The 10,892-nt window shown below is 46.5% G+C and overlaps 1 protein-coding gene across 1 annotated transcript; it reads left to right on the plus strand.

Moving 5' to 3' along the window:
* The first annotated feature begins 6,067 nt into the window (after nt 1–6,067).
* LOC123412525 (U-box domain-containing protein 26-like) lies at nt 6,068–7,537 on the plus strand. Its single transcript, XM_045105476.1, has one exon. The coding sequence runs from the start codon at nt 6,258–6,260 to the stop codon at nt 7,431–7,433; it is 1,176 nt and encodes a 391-aa protein (XP_044961411.1). The 5' UTR covers nt 6,068–6,257; the 3' UTR covers nt 7,434–7,537.
* Nucleotides 7,538–10,892: the final 3,355 nt, after the last annotated feature.

Raw genomic sequence — 10,892 nt, forward strand, 5'->3', positions numbered from 1 at the left:
CGAATTCTGCTGCTGCACCGTGTGCAACAGGGCTCGGATCTGCTCGATCCCTCTACCAGCCTCCGAATCAGTCGGCTGGAGGGAATCGGCTATCTTGGCAGCCGCAGCCAAGTTGAGGAGGGGTGTGCGGAACAACTCTGCGTTGCTCCGTCGAGTGTGCGGACTGGCAGAACGGCGAGGTGGACGGCGCGCGCCAGACGTTTCGCCGACCTCGCGCTCGCTCCGGCCAGCTTGACGGGGATCTTCATGGGAGTTGGCCATGTGGACTTCTGCTGCGGGCCCGCGACCCGCATACTCGGAAGGAAACTCAGTCGGAACCGAGTCCGAGTGCTGGGACAGCGAGGCAACCACAACGGACTCTAGAACCGCCACTTGTGAAGACGCGTTCTGGCACGCCTGGGCGTGTTGCACCCAACGCTGGAGCCGCGGACGGTGAGACCGCTTGCTGCGGCGCGTGACGGCGGTGCAGGTCGACACCGGAGCCGACTGTTGGAGAAGAAGAACGCTGCGGGCGCCGGCACGGAAGTGCGTAGTCCCACGACGGGGAAGCGCCTCGATGTCGAGAGGAGCATCCCGAAGCCACGCCGAATCGTCGATGATGAAGGAGAGAGCGCCGAAGAAGATCTGGTGACCCATGCTTGAACCTCCACCGGACGACATGACGAAAGGAAGTAGTCGCAAACTCGCCGGAAGTCGCTTAGACGCCTGCCCCACGGTGGGCGCCAACTGTCGTGGGTATAAGCCTGACAGTAGATGTGTAGGGTACGAAAAGGATGGGCAGAGCCTTAGCTACGGCGAGGTTGTATGAGTTCAGGCCCCTCTGCGGTGGAGGTAATATCCCTACGTCTCAGTGCTCAAGGAGCTTGTTGTCGAGTGGAAATATGGAATACAATGAGTTGCTAACCCCTGCACCAGTGGGGAAGAGTGGCTTATATAGAGTGCGCTGCCCTTCACAACGGTTGGTGCACAGGGGTGGAATAATGGCGAATAAATACCTAGGTTACAGGTAACGTATGGCCTAAATGCTAATAAAAGCGTGAGGAAACGTATGACCGTTTCCCTCCTAAGGGGTTACGATGTACAGAGTGGAATCCAGTCAGTCCGATCGATACGCTCCGAATGCTCGCCTTCGACTGGATGGTCGGATGTCTGTTACCGACTGGATGATGGGAATTTCTTAGTTCAGTTGGGGCTGACAAAGGGCCTTGTCCCTTATGAAGGGTGGTCCTTGGGTAGGACCTATAAGGCAGGCTTATGACCCTACCCTAGGACCATAACCCCGTTAGTTGTAGAAAATATTCTATAACAAACTATATTGCAAAAGAATTACACAGGTGTTTCGGCGACACGATCTTTGTTGCAGAAAATATTCTATAATCAACTTTGTTGCAAAAATAAAATCTACAAACGTTTTCGCAACAAGATCTCTATTACAAAAAAATATGCAACACAATCTATATTGCAAAAGCTAATATGCGCATCTGCCACTTCATGATGTCACTTGTAGCGGATAGCGACCCGACCGATCAACGCGTAGCAGCCGAGACAAAGCAGTTGTTTCTGCAACAAAGCCGTTGTTGCGGGAATTAATGAGTGGAAAAGGGGACAAGTGAGGTGCGATCGGACGGCTGCGTGCTGTTAGAGCATATTTATCCATATGTGGTTTTGGTAATTGATGAAAATCCCTATGGACTAATGGTTGCCTTAAGTTATATTTGAAGGATTTGTCCATAGGCACTTCTTGAAGTACATCTGTTGGTGTCAAGGAGTTTATATGATTACCAAGGTGGTATTCAAGGTATTATCCAAAGATTGGTCATAAAGACACAAGGTTGATCAAGACTAAGCAAAGAGTAAATCAAGATGATCAACACATAAAGTGTACAAGATGTATCGAGAGGGATCAAGTGATCCCATGGTATGGTAAGCATTGTCCATAACGCTTTTGTGTACTAACCCATGGTCCTTGTGAGAGTTCTATGTGGGATTAGGTGTGTCTCCATGGGTTTGCGTCAAGAGGAAGATCTCATTAAACCTATGAAGGATGACATCAAGTGGTGATCGTCATCAAGATTGCGGTGTGCAAGTTCAAGTGGAGCATCACGAAGATATCATGCTTGAAGTTTGCCGTCCATTGTGGTGGCAATGGACTTGTGAAGATGTGCTGAAGAGTGACTCATCCATAGTGAGTATGGGGGAGCAATCAACTAGTCTTTGTCAAACCAAGGCAATCAAGAAAGGTGGTCCATCTTGAGGAAGCCAATATCATCATCATCTAGCTCAAGAGGACTAGGTGCAAGGTATAGGTTTGCCCTTGGTAGGTTTTCTTTTTTAGGATAGATTGTCGTATTGTCATGGGGGGCTCTCAAGTGAGTAGCTTGCTCGTATCGTTCGTTGAGATCTCAAACCATTTGCATCCTTGCAACATATTTCTTGATTCTTGTTTGCTGTTTGTCTTTGTGAGTTTTAGAGCTTATGGTCATCTTCATGACAAGCTCGAGTTCATTCAAAACGGAGTCCATATGCATCTTCTATGATGTTTTCGATGTTGGAAGTTTTTGCCCGTTCTTCATTTATAGAGGTATCACTTCTTTATATCATTGACATTCTTTAATTGCATGTTCTTAAGATTTTATGTCGCTGCTGGATAGCTCTTGTCGTTGTGAATTCAACAAACTGGAGATTGCTCGATTCGGAGTTCGTATGCAAAAGTTAGAGCATTTTCAGTGTCCAGCGGTAGTACCGCTCAAGGTGCCAGCGGTAGTACCGCACCCGGAGCGGTAGTAATTTTTACTACCGCTCCCTCGGACGTTCTGGGAGCGGTAGTACCACTCCAAGCAGCGGTAGTACCGCTCCAGTCGGGCTATGAGTGGGGGTAACGGTTGGATTCGTTCCCCCACTATATAAAGGAGGTCTTCTTCCCCATTGGACCTTATCTATCCGTTGAGCTCGTGTTCTGCCCCCATTGCTGACCTTCTTAAAGCTTGGTAACTCTCAACCCCTCCAATGATTCTTGCTAGTTCTTGAGGAAAAAGAGAGAGGAGATCTAGATCCACACCTCCACCAATCACTTTCTCCTCTATGTGATGGGAACCCCTTGGATCTTGATCTTGGAGTTCTTTGTGAGCTCCTTGTTCTTCCTCTCATATTTCTCCATAGCTTTTGTTGTTGTGGAGGGATTTGAGTGTGAGGGACTTGACCACTTCGTGTGTTCTTGTCATTGCATTAGTTGCGTCGGTTTGAGTTCTGCACGGTTATACGTGGAAGTGAGAAGCTGAGAAGCTTATTACCCTTGGGTACTTGTTACCTCTAGAAGCTTGGTGGTGCCTCAGAGCTCAATCATTGTGGTGTAAAGCTCCGAGCAAGCGTCAGGGTCTCTAATTAAGTTGTGAAGATTGCCCCGAGCATTTGTTGTCACGTCGAAGCCATATGCCATTGTGGTGAAGCTTCGTGGTGTTGTTGGGAGCCTCCGATTAAGTTGTGGAGATTGCTCCAACCTTGTTTGTACGGGTTCGGTGACTGCCCTCAAGGGTCCCGTAGTGGAATCAAGGCATCTTGCATTGTGCGAGGGCGTGAGAAGATTAGGGGCCTTAGTGGCATCTTGGGGAGCATTGTGCCTCCACACCGCTCCAAACGAAGATTAGCATCCGCAAGGGTGTGAACTTCTGGATACATTGTCGTCTCCGCGTGCCTCGGTTATCTCTGATCCGAACCCTTTACTTATGCACTTTACTTTGTGATAGTCATATTGTTTCTTGTCATATATCTTGCTATCACTTAGTTGTTTATCTTCCTTAGCATAAGTTGTTGGTGCACATAGGTGAGCCTAGTCATTTTAGGTCTTGTGCTTGACAAATTAAACGTTAATTTTATTCCGCATTTGTTCAAGCCTAAACCGTAATTATTTTAAAGCGTCTATTCACCCACCTCTAGTCGACATCCATGTCCTTTCACACGCGCAATTGAGGTGGCAGATGTATAATACACGTCGGTGGACGCATAGCAGTCCCACAAAAGGAACTGGAAAAAAATGAAGAAGAAATAATGAAGACCTCGACCCTTTTTCTATAGACAAATGGAAACCTCGACCTGTTTGGACTTAGGTATCCTATCTTTACTACTCCATCACAAATATAAGGCAAAGCCTAGTAGTTAGATGTGCATTCTCTAAAACCACGCGATCAGGGTTCGAATCCGGCCATGCATCCTTTTCAGCTCGCTTAAGGCGAGAAATAGCGTTCGCGGTAGATGCTCTTACTTGGTCAAAGCTACTCATGTAATTTGGTTGTTTTTTGAAAGAATTTTTTATTTAACATTATCTTAAATTTCGTTTCTTTATTAAAGATTGAAAAAAAAAATCAAATAACGACTCTAAATTTTATGCCTTTTGTAATATTTTTGTCTATTTTAAAGCTAAATGACACCTGAAAATACTATTTTATCCCTCATGTTACATGTGTTGGACAGTAGCACATACACACAGCGACAATAGCACACAGGTAACCGCACATCACACAAGCCTGGTCCCTGTAACCTGTTTGGTTTACATTAGCAAGAGTAGCACATACACACAGCGACAGTAGCACCTGTTTGGTTTAGATGAGACTTATAAGTTTAAAGTCCCTAATAAGTCTCTGTAACAAAAACACCCCCTTAAAGAGCGAATTTTTCACAATGGCTCCGTGAATTTGGGAGGAGAGGATGCCTAGTCACTTCGTCGGACAACACATGCATCTGGCCACCGTACACTCGAGAATAGAGAATGGCGCCAAGAATATTCTTCGCCACAAATTTCACACTAACTGGACGATGCCATCTCTGATTAAATACATCCTCTGATGGGATAGATTGCTTCGTTAACTTGCCTGGGAAGACACAAATTTTAGTAGGGTCATGGACACGACATATGTTGATCCATTAGTTCTCCTCTTGTCGACCATCAAACATCGGCCCTCGAGCGGTCCCCATTTTTTTAATGACCCTCATCTTTTTTTATTACTTTTTTTGAGTTTCCATCTTCTTCTCACTAGAAACTGTACCGAGTAGGCTAAGCGTGTGACAAAAAATACCAGTAGGCTAAGCAAACTATGAAGACTCCAATTCTCTGCCAAGCCCAAAAGTGCATCGGCCCAACGTTAATCATTTCGAGTAAGGCCCGTTAATAATGTTGAAATGGAAGAAAAGGACCCCTCTCTGCAAAAGTCCTATGCCGCTCCTCTACTCAAATGTTCACTCTTGAACAGATTCAAAAAAATCTAATTTTTTATAGTAAACTTTGCTAATTGTTTTGTATACCTGCAAAATTTCAGCACGAAATGTCAATCGTGGAATTCCTGGCAAAAAAAGAAAGTCGTCAAAGTTTAGCATAAAATATCATTTAAAAAAATATATATACTATTTTTTTGATTTACTGTTCATTAGGAAACATTTCATAGTGCTAGCATGTTTCATATCAATGATCATAGTGCTAGCATGCTCATATCAATGATCAAACACCTTTAATCTAGCAAGATCATCACCAAGATTTCGAAGACCACATAGCAGGGATTTCGGAGGCAAGGTGTATCATGGTTGCTGGTCAGCAAAATCAGCCTTAATAACTGTAAAGTGCTACACTAGACAAAAGGTGTTTCGGGACGAAATCTCGGATCAGCAAAGACCATCGATCTCTGACGGACCATCCCTTGACCCATACTGCACGCATGCGATTGAGAGATCAAATGATTAGATTTCCACGCACGGTGGGTACTCATGGGACCGTATTTTGGTTAGCGAAACTAGTGCATGTTCTTGGTTAGTTTACTCCAAGAGTCGTTGAATCAAACCGATGGAACATGCAACGCAAGCAATCACACCGTATATGTTTGACTAGTGGCTGGACACGACGCAGGAAAGCTGATGGGGCAATTGTCTGCATCTGTACAATGCTTGAGTAGTTAGACAAAAACAGTAGCAGTAGTAGTACATGCAATCTGACACCCTGGCTGATTGATAGGCAAACATTCAAGTTAGTTCCAGTACACTATCCACACAAAAGAACACTGCAAAGATTTTAGTGACCCCACCCACCAATGCAATCAGTACACTTTAGTTTGTATAGCATGCATTGTATCTGCAGCAATCAATCACAAAAGATGAACAAGCAATGCATTGATCAACTCCTATTAGTAGCCGAGGCATTGATTCAGCTGAATCATACTCCTCCCCTGTTAGTTCAATCAGCTGAGTGACCAGTAAGACTAGAGAGTGAGCTGACGATGTTGATCCCTGAGGTGTTGGTGTGCCCGATCAGCCTGGACCTCATGTCGGACCCCGTCACCCTCCTCCCCACCGGCCAGACCTACGACCGCCCCAGCATCCGCCGCTGGCTCGCCGCCGGCCACCGCACGTGCCCGGTCACCATGCGCCCGCTGCCGCACCACACATCGGGCGGCTCGGATCAGAGCGCCTTGTTGGCGCCCAACCGCACGCTCAAGCACCTCATCGACCGCTGGCTCCTCCTCGCCGACCTCGCGCTGCCCACGCTCAGGGACAACCTCCTGGACGTCGCCGCCGCCGCCGCCCCTGAGTCCGCTCCAACGGTGGCGGCCGTGGAGACGCTGAGGATAATCAGGTCGCTCTCCCCTCCTGGCTTCTGCGCCCTGCTCCTACGCCTCGTCACGCTTCGACGCAGCGACGATGTGCTGGCGGAGCTGGCACTCGGCTGCCTCCTCGCGTCGCCGTCGGCGCGGGAGCTCGCCGACGCGCTGCACGAGGAGAAGAAGTTGCCCTCCTCCTTCGCCTTCCTCCTGAGACAGGGGAGCCCCAAGGTCAAGACAGCCCTGTGCCGCCTCATCCACACGGTCGGAGCCGTTGCCGTCGACGCCGTCGTGGCCTTGGGCCGCTCAGAGCCGGTCATGGTAGCACTGGCCGCTCTGGTGCGCGACGACACCGACGGCGCCGCGTCAGAAGCCGCTCTGAGGGCGATGTGGAGCCTCAGCTCGTCGGACCAGGCCAGTCGGGAGGCCGCGGTGGCGGCGGGCGCCGTCGACGCCCTCCTCTCGTACATCAGCTCCGGCGGCTCGAGAAGGAGGTCACCTTCATGCGCGCCGTGGGCCCTGGCTCTGGAGACGCTGGAGCTCGTGCTCGTCAGCGTGGACGCCGGCAGGCAGGCTATGTACGCCCGCCCCGGTGCGACGGCCGTCTTGGTGAAGATGGTCTTCATGGTGCCCTCCCGTCAGGACCGGGTGGGCGGCGGCGGCAGCGGCAGCGAGCACGCCATGGCGTCGCTGCTGGTGGCATGCCGCGAGTCTGCGGAGGCGCGGGTGGACGCCATCAATGCCGGCCTGCTCACGCGGCTGCTTCTGTTGCTGCAGAGCCAGTGCAGCCCCAGGGCCAAGGCCAACGCCATGGCACTGCTCAAGCTGCTCAGGGCCATCTGGGCTCGCCATTGATTAGCTCATCCCATCAATCTTAGAACCTTATGTAAATACAGTATCAAAGATTGGAGATAATTAGCACAGTAACAATTATTAACGAGCTCATGGTCATCTTATTTGAATTTTTTATAGTCGCACGCTGCCATTTCCGTGTAACAAATTCCGGAATTCTCTCATGTGGCAAGGAGCTAGTGAGTCGTATCAACATATTACCGAAAAAGACTTATGTAATAAAGCTAAGAATACAAGATGCTGCGTAAATCCTCTTACTAAACAGATCGACAAAACCAAGCTAGACTAATAGTAGAATTTGATGCCTATGACATTGATGCTTATGAAGTTATTATAAAAATGATAGTAGTTCCATTCAGTCCAAAAAGAATCTTTTCTATTATTATTTTAATTGCTTACCACATGTATCACATGGTAAAAGAATAAACTTTGACGCTTTGGAAATGAGCACGGTTTCAAGGCAAAAGAATTATTGTCATTTTTAATTCAATATGTCTATGAATACAAAAATACAAAAGGCTTCCAACCATGCGCTTCCTTTGAAATGCAATCGGTATCTATTATAAGAAAAACAATCATTGTACGTCTCCTCCCAAAAAAGATAAGGACTCCTCTACCTCCCGTAGGTGTTGCCGCTCGTTTGTCTCGTCTCGAGTGGTCTTAGGGTCATGGAACGCCGTGGATCCTAACCTCTTCCGGCAGGAGAGCTCCGTTTTTAAATTATTATTTTTTAAGTTGTGTTAGGGTTTGCGTCTTGTTTAGGAATACGATACGGCATAGGTTTCCTGGAGATGGAATAAGGTTTTCCCCACCTAGCCCTGTTTCAGTGATGCGTCTTGCATCATCGGCGAACGTGTGAAGGTGTGTCTTCGTTGGATTTGCTCGGGTTTGTTCGTCGTTCGTATTCGCTTGTGTGTTTTCATGTTGAATTCTTTCAATCTATGCTACTCTTCATGAGCGGTGGTTGCTATTCTAGTCTGTAAGGTCTTAGCATGACGACTTTCTGGCAGTCTACAACAAAAAGTTTTTGGTCGGGTCAGGCGAGGAAAAGGCGATGATGGCGATGCGTCTTCGGCTTATTTTAGTGTTTGTAGTCACCGTTAGATGGTTTACGAATATGGATGCAATTTTTATTATTTCTAATGTTCATTGTACTGTCATGATTCACCAGGAATAGATCAAAAGTTATCTTGAAAAGATAAATCACTATACATTGCCCAAATGTAGATGCACTAGAATTTATGCATGACATACTAACATATACATAAATGAATAAATTGTACTTAAATACTCCATTCGTTTAAAATTACTTGTCATTTTATCTAGAAAGAATTACACACAGAGGAAGTTTTTTTTTTGCCACATGTATCTTCTATTATACATGTGTGTTTGACTTAGTAGCTGGCGGAGCAGAAATCCGCAATTATACATGTCTCGGCAAATGCAATCATCCGAAACTCAAGGACTATGTATTTGGGGTGTGCTACGTGTTGGCTGACTGATGCACGGATCAGATCAGCCACTGCGAGAGCCGTCAGATACTAGACGATATACGTCTAATCGACCACTCCAGTCATTTGCAGCATGGCTCCCGTTACATTCATGGTTTGTAACATAAGCCATATTGCGCTCAACCGCGTCGAGTGACATGTTGTATGAGTCGTGCTCCAGCTATTTGCAATATGGCTGATGTTGCGTTCGTGGTTTGCAACATGAGTTATTTTGCAATCCGTTCAAAGCATATTCTACATTTACAACATGAACTATGTTGTGACTGCTATGTTGACCGGTCTACAAGCATGTGTTGCTCTCACATATCTTGCAGCAACACCCATATTGCAAACAAGTATACGGAATAGGGTTGTTGTGCACCTCACCCTAATCGGTTTGCAACAGAGCCCGTGTTGTGCTCGTGCGTCTCACAACAAGGGATGTGTTGCAAAATAGTGTATGAGTAGAGTTGTTGTATGCCGCACAATTAAAAGTTGATCACACGATTGAGGAGTTGGTCAACGCATGCCCACTTATTAGTAGGGTGACCGCAAGGGTTCCCTATATATTTTGGTTAGCAAAGCTAGTGTCATCCAATTAAGTAACCCACATATGCTTGAGTGTGCAGTTGGACGCCAACCATTGCGGACATGAATCAAGGTTGGAAGGGGACATCAGAAGCTAAAGATACCTAGTTGTGGAATGATGATGTTTAGAAGGCTATTAACAAAAAGAAAGGCTATTTAGACGTCTATGCCTCGATAGGAGTGCAGAAAACATAAAAAAAATACAAGATGACAAAGAAGGTCTCAAAGTGAGTTGTGAGTGAAGCAAGGGGTCGGGCGTATGAAGACCCATATGATACGTCTCCGTTATATCTATAACTTTTGATTGTTTCATGTCAATACTCTGTAACTTTCATATACTTTTCGCAACAATATATAACATTCTTGGGACTAACTTACTGATCCAGTGCCTAGTGCCGGTTACTATTGTTTTTGCATGTTTTGCAGAAAATCCAACAAAGTCCATGAGCGATAAAAATTTACAGACTTTTTTTGGAATATATGTGAATTTTGAGAAGAAGAATCAACGCAACACGGTGCCCGAGGTGCTCCCAAGTCAGCAGGGCGCGACCGGGGGGTGGATGTGCCCTGATGGCTTGGGACCACCCCGTAAGTCAGTTGGGTCCGTTCTTTTTCCGCAAGAAAGATAATTTCTCGATAAAAATTCCCTCAAAATTTTAGCCCAATTGGATTTATGGATCTCCAGATATTTAAAACATGGTGAAGGGGTCAGGAAACAGTTGCGAAAACAGAAGAGAAACAAAAAGAGAGATCCAATCTCGGAGGGGCTACTGCCCTCCGGGAGCCATGGCGGGCATGGAACAGAGGGGAAACTCTCCTCTCATTTAGGGGGGATACCAAGGAAGAAGAAGAAGAAGAAGAAGGGGGCTCTCTCCCCTCTCTCCTGGTGGCGCGGGAGCACCGCCGGGGCAACCATCATGACAGTGATCTACACTAACAACTTCGCCGCCATCACCACGAACTCTCTCCCCTCTATGTAGCGGTATAAAATCTCTTTTTCATGTTGTAATCTCTACTTAAACATGGTGCTTAATGCTATATATTATTATACAATGATGTGTGGCTATCCTATGATGTTTGAGTAGATTTTTTTGTTTTACGGGTTAATTGTGGTATGGTGTGATTGATATTAGTTGTGCGTTAATATGGTGCTATCCTATGGTGACTTCCGTGTCACGCACAAGTGAGGGATTCTCGCTGGAGAGTGTTGCAATACATTCATGATTCACTTATAGTGGGTGGATAGAGTCAGATAAGCTTACACCCGAGTAAGGGGGTTGTTGCGTATGGGAGTAAAGACGACTTGATGTGTTAATGCTATGGTTGGGTTTTATCTTAATGATCTTTAGTAGGTGCGGATGCTTGCTAGAGTTCCAACCATAAG

This window comes from Hordeum vulgare, chromosome 7H (assembly GCF_904849725.1).
Source record: "Hordeum vulgare subsp. vulgare chromosome 7H, MorexV3_pseudomolecules_assembly, whole genome shotgun sequence".
Classification (NCBI taxonomy): domain Eukaryota; kingdom Viridiplantae; phylum Streptophyta; class Magnoliopsida; order Poales; family Poaceae; genus Hordeum; species Hordeum vulgare.